The sequence below is a fragment of the Netta rufina genome (genome assembly GCF_964035555.1).
Source record: "Netta rufina genome assembly, chromosome: 16".
NCBI lineage: Eukaryota > Metazoa > Chordata > Aves > Anseriformes > Anatidae > Netta > Netta rufina.
Window position 1 is genome coordinate 15531256 of NC_140140.1, and position 25267 is coordinate 15556522.

Consider the following 25267-nt stretch of genomic DNA (forward strand, 5'->3'; position numbering starts at 1 on the left):
CAGCATTGTGCCACCTTCAGCTGATCTGACACGAGGGGCATCACCAGAGCCAGCGGGACACCCCCTGCCCACCCTGCCACCCCCATGGGCGCCGGCCCCATGCAGGGGCTGCGCTCCCCGTGCCGGCTCCGGCTGGCAGCGGTCCCTGAGCAGCGGCCCGTCAGATGCCGAGAGCACAAAGCGAGTCTTCCCTCAGCACTGGATGTTCCTGTTCGTCCCACGGCCCTGGAAATCCCTCCGTAATCCTTGCCAACTTCGTGGCCTCACTGACATCCTACGGCGAAGCAGCAGCGGGCTAAACGAGCGCTGGGTGTGAAGGATTTCCTTCCATCGCTGGATTTAAAGGGGTTTGACAGCTTTCGTTTTCACTCTCTGTCCCCTCGTGCCTGTGGCAGGAAAGACGGAGGACGGCCAGAAGGGCAGTCCCCAGCCTGCCCCGTGCTGTCCCCAGGGGTGTCACAAAAACTGCGCGCAGGTAGGGCAGGGAGGTTCCCAGCAGCGATAGCTGCAATGGCACAGCCTCCTATCAGACACCGGAGAATCCACAGGGACGAGCAGCGTCCACGGGACGCTTCTGCTCAGCTCGCAGCCCTGGGGTCCCGCTGATGTCCCCACGGATGAGGCTGAGCTTAGGGGCTGGAAAAATATCTGGTGTGCCACAGAGAGCTGAACCCCCCCCGTCTCAGGAAATTGGGGGGAAGGATGGAGCTGGCACCGAGGCTGCGGCACGGAAGCGGTTCCTATGACAACCCCAAATCCCAGCCCTGTTTATCCCCTTTAATAAAAACCCACAATAACCATGAAACTGGGGAATAAGATTCAATAAGTAAGACGCGAAATAAATCAGGAACAGCACAAAGCGTGTCACCACTTTGCTTCTGCTCCAACCCTCGCTTTCCAATTAAAGTGCTGCCCTGATAAATGGCGAGCTGGCGGGGTTTCGAGTTGCTCTGCCCCCTGAGACGGCAAAAACGGAGCCCGGCGGGTGCGTGGGGACAGGCAGTGGCGTCACACGAAGGCACGCCTGGGCAGCCTGCGCTCGGCATCGTCGGCGCTGAGCCCCGGGCTGGATCCCAGCCCTGCTCCCAGCGTCGCTCCCATCTGTCTCTTCTTGCCAGCCTGGCCCCAAAAAGGAGCCGAGGCTTGAATGCGTCCCGGTGGGCGGCCAGCTCCTGCTCCCCAGTAAGTGTTGGCACCCCAAAATGTCCCGTGGACACCGGTGTGTGCAGGGTGCTGGCCATGCAGCATCCCCGCGCTTCTCCCAGCAGCAGCATGGCCCCGGAGAGGCAGCCGGCACAAACGAGACCCGCGTGGTTTTTCCTGGGGCCCTTTGAAATGTCCCTGAGATCTTGGTGCCCTTTCCTTTTCCCTCAGGGTACCCCAGGCATTCCTCCAGCTCCTGGTGCTGCTCCCCGTCGTCGGTGTCCTGGCACAGCAATCCCAGGGCACTGCAGGGTCCCCGTGGCACCACAGGGTCCCCAGGACAGCACTGGGACCCCAAAACACCTCCGGGACCCGATGGCAGGGCGCCCTGTGGCTTTGGGTGCTGGCCCATCCTCGTCCATCAGCTCTCCCCCAGCCCGCTCGCTGTCTTTGCACGCTTGCTGCCGGAGGCCCGTGCTCCCTGCTGGTTTCGGCACAGGCGCGGAGCAGATGCTGGGGCAGCCCCTGAGCACCCCCCAGCCCTTCCCTGACTGCTGCTTTCTGCTTCTCCTCCGAGTGGGGGGCTCTGCAGACCCCTCCCCACGGCTCAGCCTCTCCCCAGCCCCTCTGCTGGGCTTTACCTCCATGCAGACAGCCCCGCGCTGCGCTCCTGTGCTCAACTGAAGCGCACACACGTGGTGGGGCCATGACCAGGTCCCTCGTCCCCCCCTGTACCCTCACCCCAACACAGCACAACCCCGAGCTGGGGCTGGGGGAGCTGCTCCCCCCCCCGTACTCAGCCAGCGTTTCTGCTCTGCCTCCTCTCAGCCCCCCCCTCCGGCACCGCCTGCACCCGCTGAGCTGCGTCAGCCCCCGGCAGCTCTCGGGCCGGCTCCAGCACCTGCGTTTCTCACCCCAGCGCCCAGCGTGTGACCCAGCAGGACGTGACACCCGGCAGCACCACGAACCAAACGGAGGAAGGATGAGCAACAAGTCCCTCGTGTCCCCCCCCCCATGCCACCGCCGGCAGCGCTGGACCCCCCGCTGCCTCCCCCCCGAGGCGCTGCCCAGCGCGGTCCTACCTTGGTGCCACGCTCGGGTGCTTGTTTGTGCTTTCACTGCCGGCACACCCCAGGCCGCTGGCTTAAAGGATTTTCCTATAATAACCACCAAATCCCTCTCCTGGGCTATAAGCCGCAGACCTGGGCCTTTCCTAGGTGCACGGCTCTCCGCGGCGCTGTGCTCCTCGCCGCCTCACATATGCTCGAGTCAAACTGGATTTCCCCCCTCCCGGCCCAGCCCAGTGCTTCAAAAGCCCTGCGTGCCCTCAGATTTCATTTCCCCTTGTCTGCGAGGTCTCTCCCCGGTTTCAGTCTCACCCACACGTTTTACATACTCCTGCTCGCGATCGTTTTCGGGACTCTCAGCACCGTCCCCGCGCGGAGGCCGCGGGTTCTCCCCGAGCAGGGGACCAGGCAGATCTCCCAGCCCTGGCTGCAGCAGCTGCTGCCTCTGCGTGAGCTCCACTGGACCGCAGAGCTTTGTCCTGGCTCCCCACTCACCCGGTGCCACGGCCCCAAGTGCCCCCAGGTCTTGGGCAGAGGGGTCTGTGCTGGTGGCAGCCCCCTGCCTGGTAAAATCCCCCCAAACCATGCTCCGGGCGCTCGGTGCTGGGTGCTGAGTGCCTCCAGCAGTGCTCCTGAAGGAAATGTCCTCAAACTGTCCCCCAAGGCATGTCCCCTGGTGCACGGGATGTTACTTCAGCCATGCAAATTCATTTCACAAGTGGCTTCTCTCCCCCCACCACAATTTGCCCCTTGACAGGAGCTCTGAGCAGATAAGGCTCCCCCGCGCACCCAGGCTCGCAGACACGTCGCGCTGTCCTCTTTCGGTTCTCCTTTTTTTTTTTTGATTTCACAGAGAACAACAGATAAAGGGAGTTGGAAGCTGGCAACTGCGAACAAATCTCAGGGCCGGAGAGGCAGCAGCGACGGTTTCTCTGCGGGAGGAGTGTGTTGAGCCCCTAACCCAAGTGTTTGAGGTGCCTGCGCCTGGGGGATCCGTGCCAAGGCACACCCGGCTGCTGCAGCTGCGCCACGGAGCGCCCGCCACGCGGCTTCCTGCCTCGCTTCACCCCGTCCTCCTTCTCCTGGCGCGTGGTCAGAAGAAGGAGGTTAAAAATGGCTAAGAATAGGGAAGGAGTGGGTTGAGGAATCAGCGTCACAAGTGCTGGGGTTGCGGGGTCGGGGTGTCCAGCCTGCCCCTCGCCCAGCAGCCGGGCACTTGGGGCGCAGGTCGGAGCAGAGCTGGGGTCCTGCTCTTTGTCCCCAGCCTGCTCCGTTTTGTCCCGATCCTGCTGGGCTTGTGCTGGGCTTGGGAGCTGCCCCGAGGGGGGCTTGGGATGGTGGCAGCTCGGCACAAAGCTGACAGCAGTGAGTGGGCACAGGGCTGTGGAAGCCCCACATCTCCCCGGACCCCGCAGGCCAGGCGCATCGCGCTCACGCTCACTCTCACACGGCAGGACTGGGCAGCACGGCTGCTAGCAGGCTTTAATGAGGACGGGCTCTGACACTACACAAATCATGGATCTGCCGAGCAGGGCAAGTTCCAGTGGCCTGTTCTGGCAGAGTTTGGTGTGCACAAAGTCCTCGCGGAGCCGTCGGCACCACACGGCGCTCGCACGAGGCAGAGCTGCTCAGCACGGGGCCCTGATCCTGCACTCGAGGTGGCTGCTGGCCCCCGGGGTGGCTGCTGCGAGCCCGGGCAGGGCAGCTTGGGCACCGAGCCTCCCCCTGCATGGCACAGCCACCGAGACGGGAATGAATTAGGAGAGCTTTGAGGCTCAGATACCGAGCTCGGGCCGGCTGTGCTGTGCAGACAGATAAACTTCTTCTTTCGGGTGCCCTTCAGGGACGTCTCGACTTCCTCCCCCGGCGCTGGCTCCTCAGCCCCCGGCGGGGCCGTGGCGGGGCCGTGCGTCACTTGGCAGCTGCCCTGATGCTGGCGTACTCGGAGCGGTCGGCGCCGGGGCTCTGGCTGCGCTGCGGTGCCTCGTGCAGGGGCTGCAGGTCGGCGTAGTGGATGTCCTTCTGCTCGCTGCTCTGCTGTGCAAATGGTTAATACCTTCAGTACAAAACCTTGGAAAAAGCTCCCTTACAGCACCTTAATATTGGGTCGGCCATGCCACAGCCCCACGGATGCCCCTCCCCACGATGCTCAGCCCCCCTCCAGCAGCTGCTGCTCGCCCAGCGCCTGCCCTGGCCCTGGGGCTGCGGCATCCCTGGGGCTCCTGGACAAAGGCGCAGGTGCCCAGCAGCTCACCCACGTCGGGGCATTGGGGCTGGGGGCCCTGCCCTGTACCCACAGCTCACTCCTACCTGCTGGGGTGGCCTCGGGGTCTCTGCAGCCCGGACATCGCTGCTGGGGGAAAGGAGGATGTTAGAGCCAGGGCCAGCCAGCCGCCCTCCCCACCGCACCCACGGCACACAGCACGCGTGGACAGTACAGAAGGGCACGATTTCTCGCCCAAATTTCAGCTCAACTCCCCAGCACACAGCTGCACCGTGCCTATACTGGACGTGTAGCAGAGGGCCAGCATGCTCCCAGTGCCCGGGCTGGCCTCAGGCCCTGCTGGGACTGGGGCACAAAACACCAGCCGGCCACGGACATGAGGGATGCAGTGCAGCGCAGCGAGGCACCAGTGAATGAATGAAGGATCTTTTCTGGGTCAAATCAGTGCTCTGGGGGGAGCAGAAAGCAGGAGCCAGAGGTGTGAGGCTGTTTGCTTGCCTTCAGCGTGCAGAGTAAGGAGGTGGGGGTACCAACCTGGGGGTCCCCGGGCTCCCTGCACAGCACGGGACGGAGATGGATGAGCAGCCGCCTGCGGGTGCCCCGGCTGCACCCTGGCTCTGCCCCTCACCCCGACACTTCTTGTGGTACACGCAGAAGATGAGGATGAAGATAAGGAGGAGGAAGAAGAGCACGGCAGTTGCAACCTCCACGCTGGGAAATGGAGAAGTCCCTGTGAAGACACAAGGCAGAGCGCGGAGAGGGTGGTGGGCACAGGGCAGCGTGGGTCTGGCCGCAGGCAGGGCTGGGGCCAAGCTGGGGTGGTCACAGTGGGGTCGTGCTGGGCTGTACTGGGAGCCCCACTCACCCCGCACCGACAACACCACCACCACCGTGCCATCGCCACGCCGATACAACTCTTCACTGGTGGATGTTTTGCGAAACTTCACACAGTAATAGGTGCCGGCGTCCTCGGGGCGAACGTCTTTGATGAGGATGGTGAAGTCTGTGTTGGACTCATTCACTGCCCTCTTCCCCCAGGTTGAGGGGTCTTTTTGGTCATAAATGGTCTCACTGCCACTGCCCCAGCCCTTCAGCCACTTCACGGGGCCGGTGAGACCCCCTTCGGTCACGGTGCAGCTCAGGGTCAGCGTCTCCCCCACTCTCACCGTCACCTCCTTCTGGGGCTGGTGCAGCTCGAAGCCCTTAACCACCTGGGTATCGGCACCTGGGGACAGTGACAGCACAGCAGGGGCTGAGCTCCCGAAGGAGGCGAGAGCTTGCTCTGTCCCCCCTGCCCGGCACAGGCACAGCACCCGCAGCTTGCTCAGCGCTTGAGCCCAGAAATAGTGCAGGGTGTGGGGGAGCAAGCAGCGCTAAACGGGAGCGGTGGAAGCCAGCTTCAAAACGGGCACGGGGAGAGATCCCTTCCCACTGTGCCACTGATGCGAGGCGCCAGAGGGAGACGGGGGAATTCCAGGCAGGAAAAACTCTCCAGTGCTGCGAAACTTGTGCAACAGGAGCCCGAATCCCGCCCCGTGGTCCCTCCTGCCCAAAGCCCCCGGCTGCTTTTCCACACGAGCTCCCCCCAGGGCAGCAAAGCGCAGCACCCGGCACCTCGCACACCCCTCACCATCGGGCACATCCCCGGGGCCCAGCACCACATCCCGGCACTGGGGGAAATGGCCAAGGGGCTCCCGAGCAGGCAGCGGGCACTTCAGGAGACCACCGTGCCCCAGACAGCCCTGCACCAGCCCGGAGGTGGTTGGAGGAGGAAAACCCCCGCACGGGGAAGGTTTCTGCAGCCGTGCACGTGGCAACAGTTTGCGGTGGTGGCCGGGTCGCCCACCCCGGCCCCCCGAGAGGCAGCAAGCAGGCAGTGGGGCTGGGAAGCAGGACACCCATCCATGGCCCCTGCCGTGCCGCTGCCCCGTACTCACCCGAGAGACACAGCGGGACGAGGCTGAGCTGCCCCAGCAGGAGCCGAGCCAGCAGCAGCGCGGCGCGGAGCGCAGCCATCGGCGCTGCCGAAAATCTGGGCTCCAACTGCAGAAGGAAAACGAGAAGCTGCACAGGAAATGGACACGGGCGCGTGCTGTTAACGCTTCTGGTGCCTGCCCCTCTGCCGGACGGACGGGGCAGGCAGCGGGAGGCCGAGCTGGGCAGGAGCACAGCGGGACTTAACCCCTGAAACGCGTCCTGGCTGGCAGCCACCCTGCGCTCACCCCGATGCCTGCGCAGAGACAGGGCCTGGAGGGGCTGCGGTGGGCACGGGGTGCCCCTGGTTTCAGCAGGACAGCCCCGGCTGCACGGAGGCTCCAACGAAGCCCGGGGTGTGTGTGGATTTGGGCCCCTCGCTCCTGCCGCCCCGTGCCGGTGGTCGTGGCAGTGCCGCCCATCTGTGGGCTGCCATGGCTGGTGAGGAACAACCTCACGATGGCACAAACACCGAGGGAGAGGGAAGCCTCTGGGCTTGCGCAGGGCACCGCAGAGGAGTACGGCCAGAGGCAAAACCCAAACCGCTTCCTTCCCCTTTAGCGGGAGGTTCCCAGGGCCCCACCAAGTTGAGGCACACCGAGACACAGCTTGGAGGGGGACGAAGCCACTCGCCATGGCTCCGGTGACACAGGCGCTGCCTCTTGCCTGCCTGCTGCTGCTGCTGCTCGGCAGTGCCCCGGGTGAGTGCCCAGCCCTGCACAGCCCCGGCGCCTTTGCCAGGGCCTGCTCCCCCCTGCTGCTGGCAGAGCAACCCTTCCCTCTGCCCACAGGGATCTGGGGCTCTTCCCTGCCCTCTTCCAGCTTGCTTTTATCCCCAGCTCAAAGGTTTGCTTTATTCGAGCGTCTCCAGGCCCCTGCTTTCTCCATCCCGCACTGAAGCCCAGGGGCAGAGCCAGCACAGAGCCATCTGCCCTGGGGGGCAAGGGACAGGGATGTCACTGCCCCCAGCTTTGTGCTGGGGGTCGGGGGAGGCCCCATGCTGTGCCCTGGCTCCAGGGCCCCTCAGCAGCCCCAAACCCTCCTCTCGATGTCCCCAGGTGCCGATGCCCAGGCGGGTCAGGGCTTCGAGCTGCACCAGCCCCAGAAGGAGGTGTTTGTGAGACTGGGGGAGACGCTGATTCTGAGCTGCACCGTGACTGAAGGGGGTCCCGTTGGGCCTGTGAAGTGGCTGAAGGGCTGGGGCAGTGGCAGTGAGACGATTTTTGACCAAAAAGACCCCTCCTCATCCCGGGGGACAATGGCAGTGAATGATTCCAACACAGACTTCACCATCCTCATCAGGGACGTCCGCCCCGAGGACGCCGGCACCTATTACTGTGTGAAGTTTCGCAAAACAGTCAGCAGTGAAGAGTTGTATCGGCGTGGCGAGGGCACAGTGGTGGTGGTACAGGGTGAGTGGGGCTCCCAGTACAGCTCCCAGCAGGAGCCAGCCCTGCCGGGTCAGCCCCCGTCCCGTCCGCTGGGCTCTGCTCTGGGGCGGGGGCTCAGGAGCCGGCCCAGGGAGAGGGTCCTGGTGCCAGGGGGACACAGCCCAGCTGATGGACCTGTGCTTCTCCCACAGCCAGACCCTCCAACCCCACTGTGTCCGGGCCCAGTGACCGAGTGGAGCCGGGGAATATGGCATCCTTCACCTGCAACTCCTGGGGGTTCTTCCCCCGTGACATCCGCGTGAAGTGGTACAAGGACAGGACCCCGATTCAGTCTCAGACAAACCTCATCACCCCTGGGCCCTTGAACTTCACCTACAGCCTGTCCAGCACCGTGACGGTGACACTGCAGAAGGACGACATCCGCTCAGAGCTCACCTGCCAGGTGCTGCACACCACGCTGACGGCCCCGCTGACGAGGAGTTACCATCTGAGCCAGGTCCTGCGAGGTGAGGGCTCGGTGGGGACCGGTGCTCACGGTCCCGGGGCTGGGACAGGGCCCCCGTGGGAATGGGGCCGGGGGACACCAGTTCCAGCCACTGCTTCTCTTCCCAGTTCCCCCCAAAGTGGTCATGGAGCCTCCAGGTCCCGTGGGGCTGAACGATACTGTGAGCTTCACCTGCGAGGTGAAGGGCTTCTACCCGGGAAGCGTGACCGTCACCTGGCTGGAGAATGGGAAGGAGATGAACATGGGGAGCACTCCTCAGCCGACGGAGACCCCCGAGGGCTTGTTCGAGCTGAGGAGCATGGTCGCAGTGCAAGCTATGCCGGAGAAGAACGGCTCCGTGTTCACCTGCCGGGTGCTGCACGAGGGCCAGGACCCCCTCAGCAGGAATGCCACGCTGTGGGTCGCCACCTCAGGCCAGAAGGAATCCAACTCCCCCTACACAAACGGTGGGTGAGAGCCCGTGCGATGGGGCCCCTGAGGGGAAGGTTGTGGGATGTCACCCCCCTGGGAGAGCTTGTAGTACCACCAGAATTCGGTCCAAGGTCTTTGTGTCCTTTGGGGGGTGCTGCTGGGAACCCAAATGTTGTCCTTGCTGCTTAGAGCATCTCTGCACCGACACCAGCTGCAAGGCTGCAGGGTCCTGTGGTGCCGACCCAGCTCAGAAGGTACCGGCACCCGGGGGCTGTGGGGCTGGGGGCTGCGTTCCCCACGCCCCGCGCTCACTCCTCTGCTCCTGCAGGTTTCCATCTCCTGTCCAGCCCCGGCCTGTGGCTCTGCATGCTGCTTGAGAAGGCGATCCTCGGCCTCGTGCTCTTCTTCCTCTTCAAGCGCTGGCAGGCCTGAAGAGAGGCCAGGGCTGCACAGCGAGGCCGCCGAGATGGGAGAGACGCAGGAGAGCGTTGTCAGAGCTCCGTCACCTCCAAGCCGAGCGTGCTACGCTCAGGATCGTGGTGCTGCACAAGCAGACCCGCTGATTCTTTCGGGGTTCCTGCACAACCTCCCCTGCTGGCTCGTTCTTCTGCCTCCTCAGCATCCAGCAAGGGACCGTCCCTTGGCAGCTCCCTAGGCCAGGGGTCCCGGACCCCCCCACTGTCCCCATCCCCTCGTTGCGCTGCTCCGCAGATGGTTATCACCAAAAATACAAATCCTTCAAAAAAGCACCCTCACGGCTTCTTCATAATGGGTCGGCCATGCCACAGCCCCATGGACACCCCTCCCCACGATGCTCAGCCCCCCTCCAGCAGCTGCTGCTCGCCCAGCGCCTGCCCTGGCCCTGGGGCCGCAGCATCCCCGGGGCTCCTGGCCAAAGGCGCAGGTGCCCAGCAGCTCGCCCACGTCAAGGCATTGGGGCTGGGGGCCCTGCCCTGTACCCACAGCTCGCTCCTACCTGCTGGGGCGGCCTTGGGGTCTTTGCATCCTCGACATTGCTGCTGGGGGCAAGGAGGTCCCTGGGCTCCCTGCACAGCACGGGATGGAGATGGGTGAGCATCATGCCCCGGCTGCACCCTGGCCTCTGCCCCACAACTCAACACTTCATGTGGTACACGCAGAAGAGGAGAATGAAGATAAGGAGGAGGAAGAAGAGCATGGCAGTTGCAACCTCCACGCTGGGAAATGGAGAAGTCCCTGTGAAGACACAAGGCGGAGCGCGGAGAGGGTGGTGGGCGCGGGGCAGCGTGGGTCTGGCCGCAGGCAGGGCTGGGGCCAAGCTTGGGTGGTCACAGTGGGGTCGTGCTGGGCTGTACTGGGAGCCCCACTCACCCTGCACCACCACCACCACCTCCGTGCCATCGCCACTCCGATACAACTCATCGCCAGCGTTCGTTTTCCAATACTTCACACAGCAACAGGTGCCAGCCTCCTCGGGGCAGACATCTCTGACGAGGATGGTGAAATCTGTGTTGGACCCAATCTCAGTCTCACGATGGCACAAACACCGAGGGAGTGGGAAGCCTCTGGGCTTGTGCAGGGGAATGCAGAGGAGTACGGCCAGAGGCAAAACCCAAACCGCTTCCTTCCCTTTTAGCAGGAAGGGTTCCCAGGGCCCCAGCAAGTTGAGCTACACCGAGACACAGCTTGGAGGGGGACGAAGCCACTCGCCATGGCTCCGGTGACACAGGCGCTGCCTCTTGCCTGCCTGCTGCTGCTCGGCAGTGCCCCGGGTGAGTGCCCAGCCCTGCACAGCCCCGGCGCCTTTGCCAGGGCCTGCTCCCCCCTGCTGCTGGCAGAGCAACCCTTCCCTCTGCCCACAGGGATCTGGGGCTCTTCCCTGCCCTCTTCCAGCTTGCTTTTATCCCCAGCTCAAAGGTTTGCTTTATTCGAGCGTCTCCAGGCCCCTGCTTTCTCCATCCCGCACTGCAGCCCAGGGGCAGAGCCAGCACAGAGCCGTCTGCCCTGGGGGGCAAGGGACAGGGATGTCACTGCCCCCAGCTTTGTGCTGGGGGTCGGGGGAGGCCCCATGCTGTGCCCTGGCTCCAGGGCCCCTCAGCAGCCCCAAACCCTCCTCTCGATGTCCCCAGGTGCCGATGCCCAGGCGGGTCAGGGCTTCGAGCTGCACCAGCCCCAGAAGGAGGTGTCGGTGATTGCGGGGGAGACGCTGACCCTGAGCTGCACCGTGACTGCAGGGGGTCCCATTGGCCCCATGAAGTGGCTGAAGGGCTGGGGCAGTGGCAGTGAGACCGTTTATGACCAAAAAGACCCCTCATCATCCCGGGGGACGAGGGCAGTGGATGAGTCCAGCACAGACTTCACCATCCTCATCAAAGACGTTCGCCCCGAGGACGCCGGCACCTATTACTGTGTGAAGTTTCGCAAAACATCCACCGGTGAAGAGATGTATCGGCATGGCGAGGGCACGGTGGTGGTGGTGCAGGGTGAGTGGGGCTCCCAGTACAGCTCCCAGCAGGAGCCAGCCCTGCCAGCTCAGCCCCCGTCCCGTCCCCTGGGCTCTGCTCTGGGGCAGAGGCTCAGGAGCCGGCCCAGGGAGAGGGTCCCGGGGCCAGGGGCACAGTCCAGCTGATGGACCTGTGCTTCTCCCACAGCCAGACCCTCCAACCCCACTGTGTCCGGGCCCAATGACCGAGTGGAGCCGGGGAATATGGCATCCTTCACCTGCAACTCCTGGGGGTTCTTCCCCCGTGACATCCGCGTGAAGTGGTACAAGGACAGGACCCCGATTCAGGCTCAGCTGCCCAATGTCACCCCTGAGCCATCGAACTTCACCTACAGCCTGTCCAGCACCGTGACGGTGACGCTGCGGAAGGACGACATCCGCTCAGAGCTCACCTGCCAGGTGCTGCACACCACGCTGACGGCCCCGCTGACGAGGAGTTACAATCTGAGCCAGATCCTGCGAGGTGAGGGCTCAGTGGGGACCGGTGCACACGGTCCCGGGGCTGGGACAGGGCCCCCGTGGGAATGGGGCCGGGGGACGCCGTCTCCAGCCGCTGCTTCTCTTCCCAGTTCCCCCCAGCAAGGTTGTGGTTCAGCCTCCAGGCTCCGTGGGGCTGAACGATACTGTGAGCTTCACCTGCTACGTGCAGGGCTTCTACCCGGGAAGCGTGACCGTCACCTGGCTGGAGAATGGGAAGGAGATGAACACAGGGAGCACTCCTCAGCCGACAGAGACCCCCGAGGGCTTGTTCGAGCTGAGGAGCATGGTCGCAGTGCAAGCTATGCCGGAGAAGAACGGCTCCGTGTTCACCTGCCGGGTGGTGCACGAGGGCCAGGACCCCCTCAGCAGGAATGCCACGCTGTGGGTCGCCACCTCAGGCCAGAAGGAATCCAACTCCCCCTACACAAACGGTGCGTGTGGCCCCTGAGGGCAAGGCTGTGGGATGTCACCCCCCTGGGAGAGCTCGAAGTCCCACCAGAATTTGGTCCAAGGTCTTTGTGTCCTTTGGGGGGTGCTGCTGGGAACCCAAATGTTGTCCTTGGTGCTTATAGCATCTCTGCACCGACCCCAGCTGCAAGGCTGCAGGGTCCTGTGGTGCCGACCCAGCTCAGAAGGTACCGGCACCCGGGGGCTGTGGGGCTGGGGGCTGCGTTCCCCACGCCCCGCGCTCACTCCTCTGCTCCTGCAGGTTTCCATCTCCTGTCCAGCCCCGGCCTGTGGCTCTGCATGCTGCTTGAGAAGGCGATCCTCGGCCTCGTGCTCTTCTTCCTCTTCAAGCGCTGGCAGGCCTGAAGAGAGGCCAGGGCTGCACAGCGAGGCCGCCGAGACGGGAGAGACGCAGGAGAGCTTTGTCAGAGCTCCGTCACCTCCAAGCCGAGCGTGCTACGCTCAGGATCGTGGTGCTGCACAAGCAGACCCGCTGATTCTTTCGGGGGTCCTGCACCACCTCCCCTGCTGGCTCGTTCTTCTGCCTCCTCAGCATCCGGCAAGGGACCGTCCCTTGGCAGCTCCCTAGGCCAGGGGTCCCGGACCCCCCCACTGTCCCCATCCCCTCGTTGCGCTGCTCCGCAGATGGTTATCACCAAAAATACAAATCCTTCAAAAAAGCACCCTCATGGCTTCTTCATAATGGGTCGGCCATGCCACAGCCCCATGGACACCCCTCCCCACAACACACAGCCCCCCTGCAGCAGCTGCTGCTCGCCCAGCGCCTGCCCTGGCCCTGGGGCCGCAGCATCCCCGGGGCTCCCGGCCAAAGTTGCAGGTGCCCAGCAGCTCGCCCACATCGGGGCATCGGGGCTGGGGGCCCTGCCCTGTACCCACAGCTCACTCCTACCTGCTGGGGCGGCCTTGGGGTCTCTGCATCCTGGACATTGCTGCTGGGGGCAAGGAGGTCTCTGGGCTCCCTGCACAGCATGGGATGGGGATGTGTGAGCATCATGCCCCGGCTGCACCCTGGCTCTGCCCCTCACCCCGACTCTTCTTGTGGTACACGCAGAAGATGAGGATGGAGAAAGAGACGAGGAAGAAGAGCACGGCAGCTGAAACCTCCACGCAGGGAAATGGAGAAGTCCCTGTGAAGAAACAAGGCGGAGCGTGGAGAGGGTGGGTCTGGCCGCAGACAGGGCTGGGCCCAAGCTGGGGTGGTCACAGTGGGGTCGTGCTGGGCTGTACTGGGAGCCCCACTCACCTGCACTGACACCACCGTGCCCTCGCCACGCCGATACAACTCTTCACTGGTGGATGTTTTGCAAAACTTCACACTATAATAGGTGCCAGCCTCCTCGGGGCAGACATCTCTGACGAGGATGGTGAAATCTGTGTTGGACCCAATCTCAGTCTCACGATGGCACAAACACCGAGGGAGTGGGAAGCCTCTGGGCTTGTGCAGGGCAATGCAGAGGAGTACGGCCAGAGGCAAAACCCAAACCGCTTCCTTCCCTTTTAGCAGAAAGGGTTCGCAGGGCCCCAGCAAGTTGAGCTACACCGAGACACAGCTTGGAGGGGGACGAAGCCACTCGCCATGGCTCCGGTGACACAGGCGCTGCCTCTTGCCTGCCTGCTGCTGCTCGGCAGTGCCCCGGGTGAGTGCCCAGCCCTGCACAGCCCCGGCGCCTTTGCCAGGGCCTGCTCCCCCCTGCTGCTGGCAGAGCAACCCTTCCCTCTGCCCACAGGGATCTGGGGCTCTTCCCTGCCCTCTTCCAGCTTGCTTTTATCCCCAGCTCAAAGGTTTGCTTTATTTTTGCTTTATTCGAGCATCTCCAGGCCCCCTGCTTTCTCCATCCCACACTGCAGCCCGGTGGCAGGCACAGGCTCACAGAGCCGCCTGCCCTGGGGGACAAGGGACAGGGATGTCACTGCCCCCAGCTTTGTGCTGGAGGTCTGGGGAGGCCCCATGCTGAGCCCTGGCTCCAGGGCCCCTCAGCAGCCCCAAACCCTCCTCTTGCTGTCCCCAGGTGCCGATGCCCAGGCGGGTCAGGGCTTCGAGCTGCACCAGCCCCAGAAGGAGGTGACGGTGAGAGTGGGGGAGACGCTGACCCTGAGCTGCACCGTGACTGGAGGGGGTCCCGCCGGCCCCGTGAATTGGTTGAAGGGCTGGGGCAGTGGCAGTGAGGCCATTTATGACCAAAAAGACCCCTCAACCTGGGGGAAGAGGGTAGTGGATGACTCCAGCACAGACTTCACCATCCTCATCAGGGACGTTCGCCCTGAGGACACCGGCACCTATTACTGTGTGAAGTTTCGCAAAACAGCCACCGGTGAAGAGATGTTTCAGCGTGGCGATGGCACGGTGGTGGTGGTGCAGGGTGAGTGGGGCTCCCAGTACAGCTCCCAGCAGGAGCCAGCCCTGCCGGGTCAGCCCCCGTCCCGTCCCCTGGGCTCTGCTCTGGGGCAGGGGCTCAGGAGCCGGCCCAGGGAGAGGGTCCCGGGGCCAGGGGCACAGTCCAGCTGATGGACCTGTGCTTCTCCCACAGCCAGACCCTCCAACCCCACTGTGTCCGGGCCCAGTGACCGAGTGGAGCCGGGGAATATGGCATCCTTCACCTGCAACTCCTGGGGGTTCTTCCCCAGTGACATCAGTGTGAAGTGGTACAAGGACAAGACCCCGATTCAGTCTCAGGTGCCCAATGTCACCCCTGAGCCATCGAACTTCACCTACAGGCTGTCCAGCACCGTGACGGTGACGCTGCAGAAGGACGACATCCGCTCAGAGCTCACCTGCCAGGTGCTGCACACCACGCTGACGGCCCCGCTGACGAGGAGTTACCATCTGAGCCAGGTCCTGAGAGGTGAGGGCTCGGTGGGGACCGGTGCTCACGGTCCCGGGGCTGGGACAGGGCCCCCGTGGGAATGGGGCCGGGGGACACCAGTTCCAGCCGCTGCTTCTCTTCCCAGTTCCCCCCAAAGTGGTCATGGAGCCTCCAGGTCCCGTGGGGCTGAACGAGACGGTGAGCTTCACCTGCGAGGTGCAGGGCTTCTACCCGGGAAGTGTGACCGTCACCTGGCTGGAGAATGGGAAGGAGATGAACTCGGGGAGCACTCCTCAGCCGACGGAGTCCCCCGAGGGCTTGTTCGAGCTGAGGAGCACGGTGGCGGTGCAAGCTATGCCGGAGAAGAACGGCTCCGTGTTCACCTGCCGGGTGGTGCACGAGGGCCAGGACCCCCTCAGCAGGAATGCCACGCTGTGGGTCGCCGCCTCAGGCCAGAAGGAATCCAACTCCCCCTACACAAACGGTGCGTGTGGCCCCTGAGGGCAAGGCTGTGGGATGTCACCCCCCTGGGAGAGCTTGAAGTCCCACCAGAATTCAGTCCAAGGTCTTTGTGTCCCTGGGGGGTGCTGCTGGGAACCCAAATCCTGTCCCTGCTGCTTAGAGCGTCTCTGCACCGACCCCAGCTGCAAGGCTGCAGGGTCCTGTGGTGCCGACCCAGCTCAGAAGGTACCGGCACCCGGGGGCTGTGGGGCTGGGGGCTGCGTTCCCCACGCCCCGCGCTCACTCCTCTGCTCCTGCAGGTTTCCATCTCCTGTCCAGCCCCGGCCTGTGGCTCTGCATGCTGCTTGAGAAGGCGATCCTTGGCCTCGTGCTCTTCTTCCTCTTCAAGCGCTGGCAAGCCTGAACAGAGGCCAGCATGGCACAGCGAGGCCACCAAGACAGGAGAGACACAGGAGAGCGTTGTCAGAGCTCCGTCACCTCCGAGATGAGAGTGCCAGCATCGGGATGGTGGTGCTGCACGAGCAGACCCGCTGCTTCTTTCGGGGTTCCTGCACCACCACCCCTGCTGCCTCCCCCCTCTGTCTCCTTGGCCCCCAGTGTTGCTGCATCCCTTGGCAGCTCCCTGGGCCGAGGGTCCCGGACCCTCCTGGCCATCCCCATCCTCTCCTGGCTGTCCCTGTCCCCCACTGGCTGTCCACGTCCCCCCCACTGTTCCCATCCCTTTGCTGCACTGCTCGGCACGTGGTTATCACCATCAATACAAATCCTTGCAAAAAGCACCTTCACGGCATTTTCCTCCAGCACAACGCTTCCCATACAGGGCCACTTCCAGGCAGGGCCCCCCCTGGTCCCCACTGTTCCCCCCTGGGCTCCTCGGCCTCAGCCTCTTCTTCCTCACTGGGGGAAGGGGCCGTGCTGCGCCGCCTGTAAGGGGAACGCGGGGCACGGCTAGGAACAGGGCAGCATGGCATGGCACGGGGCAGGACAGCTTGGCACAGCATGGCATGGGGTGGCACAGCTTGGCAAGGGCTGGCATGGCTTGGCACGGCATGGTATGGCATGGCACAGCATGGCATGGGGCAGCATGGCTTGGCTCAGCACGGGGCAGCACAGCATGGCACGGGGTAGCACAGCTCGGCATGGCATGGCATGGGGTGGCACAGTGTGGCACGGGGCAGCACGGCATGGCACGGGGCTGCATGGCATGGCACGGGATGGCACAGCTCAGCATTGCATGGCACGGGGCAGCACAGCATGGTACGGGATGGCATGGCATGGCATGGCATGGCATGGCATGGCATGGCATGGGGCGGCATGGCACAGTTTGGCACGGGTCAGCACGGCTCGGCACAAGGCAGCAGAGCTCGGCACGGGTCAGCACGGCTTGGAACGGGGCAGCAGAGCTCGGCTCGACTCAGCACGGCTCGGCACGGCTCGGCACGGCTCCTCTCGGCACTCCGCCGGTCCGCCGGGGGGAGCTGTTACCGGTGCGGGTCTCTGGGCCCCGTTTCCCATCCGGAGCTCTTTACCAGCCGTGCCGGGCCGTGCCGGGCCGAGCCGAGCCGAGCCGAGCCGTACCGGGGCGGGTCCCGGCAGCGCCGTAAGATGGCGGCCAGGGAGGAGGCGCTGAGGGAGTTCGTGGCCGTGACGGGCGCCGAGGAGGAGCGGGCCCGCTTCTTCCTCGAGTCGGCCGGCTGGGATCTGCAGGTAGCCCCCGGCCCCGTCACCTCGGGGCTTGGCTGAAGGGTCCCCGCTGAAGGGAGGGCTCCGCGACCCCCTTGGGGGTGCCCGACCTCTCCCCCTCCCCTTCCCCTACTCGCCCCCCAAGGAGCCCCCCTCAGCACCCATGGGTGCTGCCAGGCCGCCTTTGGGTGCTGCCAGGCCGCTGTTTTGGGGCTGGGATGAGCCGTGGTGGTGGCTGCCCTTGTGTTAACAGAGCCAAAGGGGAGCTGGGCAGCGCCCAAGCATTGCCTGGGCTTCCAAATCCCATAAAACGGCTTCAGCGACGGCGTCCCTCAAGAGATGTGTTATTATTGCCGTGTGTTTGGGGTGCCCTGGGACGGTTGCTGCCCTCCTGGATGATTCCCCGTGTGTTTCTTTGCAGATCGCGCTCGCCAGTTTCTACGAGGACGGGGGCGACGAGGACATCCTGACCCTTCCCCAGCCGGCACCCAGCGCCGTGTCCAGAGGCACCGCGGCCAGGTGAGGGGGGAGCTCCGGCTGAGGTGTTCACCAAGGCTTTTTAAAACCTCACAGCGATTAATCCCATTAAAACCCATGCTCTGTCTAAAGCACGGGCGCTAGATATTTATTCTGAAACTCCGCAGTGCTTTTAGATTTAATTCACCCTATATGACTCCAGAAATTGTGAAAATATCCACTTTTCTACATCGCGAGCACGGGTGTTATTCCACAGCTGATCTATAGGCCAGTTAGAGTAATTCGCTTCATTGCTCAGGAAAAAAATGCGTTTTGAGGTTAGAAGATAATCAGGCAGTTGGTAACACTTGCGTTTAAGCAGGTTGTATATCCACAGGAAAAATATTTTCAGATTTTGTGTTGCACCAGGTTAAGAGTTTTACAAAAATAAGTTAAATAATTGGTCCCTGCCGAATTCCTATGCTAGGAGTTCTCAGACTGAATTTCTCAATCTCTCAGGGGAATGCTACTTTTAAAGAGAAGGGGTTACTGGCTGTATGGTGAGGACAAAGCGCTCTTATTTCAGACTTTGAGTAAATTCCATACTGCTGAAGAAACATTATTTGCCTCAGACCACAGGAGTGTTGCTGGAGGCTGGCCTTTACTGGGGCCTGGCAGAGCAACCTGTGTCTGTACAGGTTTGGAAATGACTGCCCTCTGAAAGAGGCAACCGAATCCATTACGTGACAGGGAAGATGACTGAGGAGTTACCTCATCTGCTGGGCCTGCAGCCACACTCTGAGCCTCCTCGGGTGCTCTCGCTGTTGTTTTTGGTTGCGGTGATTGCTACAGATGCCCAAGAACTTTGTTCACTGCTTGGTTACACCAGCGCTGACCTGTGATCTCATTCAGACCCTAAAAGTAGAGCAGAGTCAAACCTAACATGCCGTGCTCAGCAGCTTCTGCGCACGTGGTTGAGCTGTGTCATGGGGCTGACGTGCTTTGATTGACTTTTGCAGTGACCATCGAGTAACGTCGTTTAGAGACCTTGTTCATGCACAGGAGGATGATGATGAAGAGGAAGAGGGACAGCGGTAAGTTTTCAGTTAAAGAATTAAAACCCTGCCTTTTTTTTTTTTTATGGCTTGCTGCATGCGTATAGATTATTTTTCAAAAGCAGATTTAAGCAGATGTGTCATTCCTGTGCAGAAAAATCTCAGGTCTGACCCAAACTTTGGTCATTGTAAATTCTGTGTGCGAGCACGTGCTCCATGTTGCTGTATAAACACCTTTTTTCATCTCTCATTTGTGCTGTTGAGAGAAAGTCTGAGGTAGGATGTGGGAACCCTTGGGGAAAAAACCCAAATCATCATCACTTGTGTCCCTGGAGAACAGAAATGTGGGAATAACGCAGGGACTGTTTTTCATTTTGCTTGTCTGTGTGGCTTTAAGCGCTGCTTAAGGAGAACATAATGGAATGTGGAGGTGGAAAGGAAAAATGTAGGTCCCTTTTTTCAGTGGGGACGTGGCCCACTAGCAGAGAAGTCTTCCCCTGTGTCAGCTGCAAGTAGTTGCAAACACTTAAGGTTAACGGGCAAGGTAAATTAAATGGAACTGATGTAGCTAGAAGTGGCTCAGTATAGGTAGGCCACCTGGTCTTCTGCACTCAGCTGTGAGCTCTGTATGTGTTGGAAACCAGCTGGAATCTAATCAGCCCAATCTTCCAGAAGTGTTTAATTGCACTTCATTGAGTGTGTGCTCATTGCTTTCTGCTCAGTCCTGTCCCATGTGCTCTGAACTTTCAGCACAGTGTTAATACCTTCCCTCCAAGTACCAGTTATTTCCTCAGTGAGTAAGGCCGTTTCCTGTAGTCATTGCCTGCCTTCTTCCATCTGAGAGGTCAGAGACCTGCTAAAAGTCTCGTGTGAAGTTAGTAGCCTGGCTGGGACTAGACTGATAAAGCTCTTCCAGTGCTAGACTGTATCTCTTTCTAGGTCTGAGAGAGTCGTTATCATTTCATGACTGCTGATCAGTGGGTAACTTTACAATTTCCTGAGGCACAGAGACTTTTTTTTTATTTATATCAGTTACTCTAAGTGGCAGATACACTGGTCATAACTAATATTTGTGGATTCAAACTGTTTCATTAAGCTGCACAGAAGTGCACAACTAATTCCTGGTATAAAACTGCTGAATCCTGGAGAAGCTGTGGTCCAGTCTTACCCAGCAGCGGTGTGCTTTCTGTCTAGGTTTTATGCTGGTGGCTCAGAGAGAAGTGGACAGCAGATCGTTGGTCCTCCAAGGAAGAAGAGTCCCAACGAGCTGGTGGAAGATCTCTTCAAAGGAGCGAAGGAGCACGGTGCTGTGGCGGTTGATCGGACAGCCAAAAGCAGTGGCGAGAGCAGCAAGCCTAAAGTGAGGAGTGCTGAGTTTCTTTTTTTTCCCCTCTTTCAGTTGTTTTATGTTGTAGTCATCTGTGTGTGGCTCCCACTGTGACAGCTGTTGGGTACTGTGGAGTACTGAAACTATTTTAAAAGAAAGTGAAGTGTGGATTTGGCTGTTAGTGCAGCTCTAGTTCATGTGTCGTAGTGGCAAGAAAAGTCACTTTAAGCCATATTTACTTACTGTTCCATGCTGGTCACTGTGCCTGCAGAGTGGCAGATGTTGCTGCTACCCTGAGGGCCTCCCTGTTCTTCAGAACGGTGTTGGGGAAGGAGAAGCAAGCTGTGCTGGGTCTGTGTCACCCTGTAACCTCTTTGCCTGTCTCTCTTACAGCCTTTTGCAGGGGGAGGATATCGCCTTGGGGCTACTCCAGAGGAAGAGTCTGCCTATGTGGCAGGGGAGAGGAGGCAGAGCTCTGTTCAGGATGTGAGTAGCTCTCTGGTCTGTTTTGTAGATGTCACCGGGGGGATTTCTCTGCTATAGCTACAAAGCTTGTGAGCCAGAGAATATAAAGCTGGACAGCAATTCAGGAGGATGGTAAACCCCACTTCTTGTGGGATTTCTGATTGGGGGAAAAAAAATAGCCCATACTTGAGACTTGGGTAAGCAGTTTTCTGGTGAACTTCTGGTGAAGAATTTGCGTGTTCCTTAGAAGCATGGGGATCTTCTCTCAGCCTCTGTACTGTGATTATATGGATTGTGAAAAGTGCTGTGCAAAGAGCACTGCGCAGTAAAGCTGCTTTATTCATTGAAGAGATGCAGAGCTGACAACATCAGTACACTATCCTCCTGTGCTTGGGTTGTGAGCAAATACCCTTGGTGAGAGCTTGGTTTGGGCTCATTGTCTGACATACCTTGGGCTTTTCAGCCATATTCATCAGCAAAGGGGTCTGTGTTGTCACCTTCTAGGAGCTGATGCATGACCAATCCATAGCCAATGCTTCAGATTTTTTCCTCACTGCTGAATGTACTGATCAAGACGAATCTTGCTGGAATGTTTTCTGCAGCTTGAAATTCCCTGCCAGTCAGCAGCTTTTCTCTCTGCGTCCAGTTATTCTTAGTATGATGTTTAGTGAGGCTGATTGTTGTTTGGGGACTGCTGCAGGTGCATGTTGTACTGAAGCTCTGGAAGAGTGGATTCAGCCTGGACAGCGGAGAACTGAGGAGCTACCAGGATCCATCCAATGCCCAGTTTCTTGATGACATCCGCAGAGGGTACGTAGCAAGAGGGCAGTGAAGGAAGGGCTGTATTTTGAAACACAGGTGTTCATGAAATCCACATTGTTGAATCAATGGTGCATTTGTCCTGAGCTTTCTTACAAGGGCTAGGTTCTTAATGTGTAAACGAAGAGAGGACAGACTTGAAGATCTACTTCAAATGAATTGGGAAGTGGCGCTGGTTTGTATGGGGCCTTGGGGTTTTGAAGTGAACAAACGCTTTCATGTTTGGGCTGAGAATTTCTGATGTGTCATGTCACTTCTGGTAAGGGTCAGGGAAAAGTAACCTTTAGCTTGTGTCTGTGAGTGGGGAGGTGTGCACCTGCTTTGTTAGTTAGCAGGAGCACACACTAATTCCTGAAATTCAGACATCTATGGTTGTATTGGGTTCTGTGGCAGGTGCTGTTCCTGACTTACTTTTTCAGGACAATTTTATTGGACACTGTCATTGCAGGGAAGTCCCAGCAGAGCTGCGCAGGTTAGCACGAGGCGGACAGGTGAACCTGGATATGGAGGATCACCGTGATGAGGAGTACGTGAAACCTAAAAGTGTCTTCAAAGCTTTTACTGGAGAAGGACAAAAACTGGGCAGGTGAGAAAACAGCAGCACTGTTTTGATCTGTGTGTGATGTGAGAAAGTCACTTCAGATTTTTTGTGGGATGAGCCTACTGACTTGTCTTTCTGAAGAGAAGGTACTCGGTGCCTGTGGTATGTGAGGTATTCCTCTAACAAAAAATGGGGCTTGGCCATGTGTGCTGTGGGCTCTTTTAGTGGCAGGAGGCAATTCTCCAGTCTGGAACCACTACGGCGTGTCGTGTAGAAGCAGGGCATGCTTGTTATGATGCTGCTGTTCTGTGTGGCTGTGCAGAACCAAGCTGTGGTGCTGTAACAGATGATGGTAGGGGCGAAATTACAGCCAAGTGCTCACCGAATCCTGAATTCTCATTTCCAACCTACACTGACATCTCTTGCTTAGGAGCCCTAGTAGTTGGGCCCGGCAGGTGATAAGCTCACTGCCTGATTCGTGGCACCCTGCAGCCAGGTGAGTGGTTTGGTTTTTAACAGCTCTCTTTGTGTCTTCCTGTTCTCAGCACTGCACCTCAGGTGTTGGGCACCAGCTCGCCAGCCCAGCAGGCAGAGAATGAAGCCAAAGCCAGTTCTGCCATCACTATTGATGAGTCGGAGCCCGTCACCAACATCCAAATCCGGCTCGCTGATGGTGGGCGACTGGTCCAGAAATTTAATCATAATCACAGGTACAAAGGCAACAGGAAACACAGGTTACTAACTGGGAAGGCCTGAATGACACTGCGAACTGTGCACAGATGGAGCAGATGTTAGAATCCTGACTAGCCTGCTAAAGGGAGCTCTGGGGATCCTTCTGTATAGGTGAATAGGAATAAAATTATTGTGGGGTTTTAAGGCAGATGCTGACTGTTGGAAGGATAGGGTTTGCTTTCCAAATAGTGATGGATTGTAGGCAACGATGCTGTGTCTGGGAGCTTCAGTATGAACAGCAGAACTTCTGTTAATGTCAGCTATAAGAAAAGCTAAAACTATTCAGAGGGCTTTAGAATCTATCAGATGATTAGGAATTGGTTTTGTTATTCTGTCAGTTCATACTTCTGCTGGGTTTTCCCCTGTATTGATTGTAGCACCAAGGTGTGCTCTTAAACAGCTTGGTTTGCTTGTCAAGCTGGCTTACATACCCGACTGATTCGTTAGAGTTCTGTCTTAAAGTCCTTCTCACCTACCTGATCTTGGAGAATGTGGGGTTTGTCCATGCTTGTTCTTCTTATCTCCATAAGAGAATCAAGTACACTTCCGAAAGTTACAGAAACCTTCCTCTGGGATGAGGTGCAGGAAATAGATCCAGTGTCACTGTTGTGACTGCTCTTGGGAGCTGAAATCATCTAGGTTATGCTGTGAGTGATGGGCACAGCTGCTTATAGCTGCTTAGCATCAAGCAATTTATTAATCTGTTCGTCTTGAGGGCCTCGAACCGTTCAGTTTCAAAACCACAGAAGATGGGCAGTGTAAAAGAACATCCTGCTGAGAATCTTTAACCTCTAAAGCAGCTTATTTCATTAAACATGGAGCCTGTAGAGAAGTATCTTAAATCACAGAATTGTGTGGCTGTGGTCTCTATTGTTACCTGGAAAGCAAGAGCCATGAGTGCAGGGTTGCAGACTTTGGAAAGGGTGAATTTAGGCTTTTGTTGTGCAATTCTCCGGGATGCTCAATAACAGGATTGCCCTTTTGTGTTTGATCCCTCTGCACAGGATCCGTGACATCCGGCTCTTCATAGTCGATGCCCGGCCAGCGATGGCTGCGACCAGCTTCGTCCTGATGACCACCTTCCCAAATAAAGAGCTGACTGATGAGAACCAAACCCTGAAGGAAGCCAACCTGCTCAACGCTGTCATCGTTCAGCGGTTAACATAAAGGAACCCACCTCTCGCCACACGCCTGCTCGCAGTGCGCATGCGTCGTCTCGTCCTGTGCGTGCACCTGCGCCGTGCAAACACAGGCTCACATCTCCTCATAGCTCTGGGTTCTTAGGTCTTGGTTGGACTCTTTTCTCTTTAGTTGCGTTTCCCATTTGTTTTGTTCTGGTTTTTTTTTTTTTTTTTTTGGTGATGATCAGTGGACTTTAAAATAAATAAACGAAACGAACCCGTTTTGAAAGGAGCTGCAGCCTCTTGTGCCACACGTTCTCCCAGGAGAGTTGAGTTACCTTTGTGTTGCATTTCTGTGCTCTTTAGAGGGGAGGAAGGTACTGGGGGCAAGGGAGCTCTCAGAGCAGTTTCCTTCCATGCCAATCGACTGCTCATCACAATCTGTTACTCTCCTCCAGGGCCTGCTGCAAAGTACTCCCTTTATTTTTGCACATTAAATATAAACTGCACAAGAATGGGTGATCTTATTGTCAGGATGATGGTTACGCTGCTGTAAAAAAACACTGTGGGGGAAATGTTTGTGAAACAGTTACTGCTCAACATGGAAAAAGCTCTGCCCGTGTGCGGGTGCAAAAGTTAGCACTATTCCTGGCCTTTTCTGAAGAGAAAGTCCTGACTTTCCTGTCCTCAGCAGAACTCTTAGGGGTGTTCACTGCAGCACCCACCTGCTCTGCCTGCACTTCCTCCAGCAGTCCAGACCGACTGCAGCTTTAATTTGCTGTATTGCATTTCTTTGAGAAATCCAACTTGCTGATGATTTTTTTTTTTTAATTATTTCAGAGAAGGCACAAAGCTGAATCAGCTTGAAGTGACTGAAAGTAGAAGGCAAACAGTCGGTCTTACTGGAAAGCAAATTTATCTTATGATGAATTATCATTGTGTTGGAAACTTTTCAGGTGAAAAGCTCAAGGCTGTAGTACCCTTTGGTTTATTTCCTTTCATCTGCTGAAGACCACACAGCCAAACGCCTGGATTTTTCCACCTTTAGTCTGTCCACTGGTTGTGTTTTGGGCTCAGGTCTCCATTTTTTTCCTTTTCTTTGACCAGAATCCTGCGGGTCAATTCATTGCTGTTAGACGAGGGGCTGGTAGCTCTGGCATAGATAGCATCACACGTGCGAGTTGCCATCTAGCGTCGTGCCACGGCACTTTGCACTGATCCAAAGCATGCTTGCTGTCCTAGCCCCAGGCTTTGGAGCCGAGCTGAACCGTAGGTATCCAAATGTCACAGGTATCCCGACGTCAGCCGACTGGGAGCTGCGCTGACACCATGGTATCGTATGAAAGGGGCTGGCTTGCAGCCATGCCCAGTGTTACAGCGTGCAGTCCTCTTGCCTTAGTCACCCTGGAGCTCTGCAGCTCCAACCCTTCATGCTCTGAACTTCCAGGTCCTCGCCTTGGCGGAGCAGAGGATGAGCTGTGGGTGCGTGCAGCCTGGGGAGGGCCAGCGGGTTGGGCAGGTTGAGCACGAGGAACCCGCTTGGCTGGATGCATTAATGCAAAGCTGCAGGAGTACCAGACCTTAGCAAGGGCATTTCAATAGCAGTTTCTCAGCTGAGAGTTGAATTAACTTACAGTTTTCATTGCCGAGTGGGTAT

At 58.9% G+C, this 25267-nt stretch overlaps 5 protein-coding genes across 5 annotated transcripts; 4 read left to right on the forward strand and 1 right to left on the reverse strand.

Moving 5' to 3' along the window:
- Window positions 1-3702: 3702 nt before the first annotated feature.
- Window positions 3703-6471, reverse strand: LOC311215672 (signal-regulatory protein beta-1-like). Its single transcript, XM_084296954.1, has 5 exons — window positions 6372-6471; window positions 5300-5659; window positions 4969-5164; window positions 4521-4563; window positions 3703-4247 (listed from the first exon to the last, which is right to left on the reverse strand). The coding sequence occupies exons 1-5, from the start codon at window positions 6448-6450 to the stop codon at window positions 4122-4124; spliced, it is 804 nt and encodes a 267-aa protein (XP_084153080.1). The 5' UTR covers window positions 6451-6471; the 3' UTR covers window positions 3703-4121.
- Window positions 6472-6986: 515 nt separating this feature from the next.
- LOC311215300 (tyrosine-protein phosphatase non-receptor type substrate 1-like) lies at window positions 6987-9298 on the forward strand. Its single transcript, XM_084296398.1, has 5 exons — window positions 6987-7109; window positions 7467-7820; window positions 7991-8305; window positions 8412-8750; window positions 9044-9298. The coding sequence occupies exons 1-5, from the start codon at window positions 7043-7045 to the stop codon at window positions 9145-9147; spliced, it is 1179 nt and encodes a 392-aa protein (XP_084152524.1). The 5' UTR covers window positions 6987-7042; the 3' UTR covers window positions 9148-9298.
- A 1051-nt stretch (window positions 9299-10349) lies between these two features.
- Window positions 10350-12514, forward strand: LOC311215437 (tyrosine-protein phosphatase non-receptor type substrate 1-like). The gene is made up of 5 exons (XM_084296582.1): window positions 10350-10466; window positions 10824-11177; window positions 11346-11660; window positions 11767-12108; window positions 12387-12514. Exons 1-5 carry the CDS (start codon window positions 10406-10408, stop codon window positions 12488-12490), a joined length of 1176 nt encoding a protein of 391 aa, XP_084152708.1. The 5' UTR covers window positions 10350-10405; the 3' UTR covers window positions 12491-12514.
- A 1151-nt stretch (window positions 12515-13665) lies between these two features.
- Window positions 13666-15949, forward strand: LOC311215482 (tyrosine-protein phosphatase non-receptor type substrate 1-like). Its single transcript, XM_084296658.1, has 5 exons — window positions 13666-13782; window positions 14155-14505; window positions 14674-14988; window positions 15095-15433; window positions 15711-15949. Exons 1-5 carry the CDS (start codon window positions 13722-13724, stop codon window positions 15812-15814), a joined length of 1170 nt encoding a protein of 389 aa, XP_084152784.1. The 5' UTR covers window positions 13666-13721; the 3' UTR covers window positions 15815-15949.
- Window positions 15950-16922: 973 nt separating this feature from the next.
- On the forward strand, window positions 16923-23902 carry NSFL1C (NSFL1 cofactor). The gene is made up of 9 exons (XM_084296795.1): window positions 16923-17118; window positions 17516-17613; window positions 18570-18644; window positions 19800-19965; window positions 20326-20418; window positions 21098-21207; window positions 21665-21802; window positions 22303-22467; window positions 23494-23902. Exons 1-9 carry the CDS (start codon window positions 17017-17019, stop codon window positions 23654-23656), a joined length of 1110 nt encoding a protein of 369 aa, XP_084152921.1. The 5' UTR covers window positions 16923-17016; the 3' UTR covers window positions 23657-23902.
- Window positions 23903-25267: the final 1365 nt, after the last annotated feature.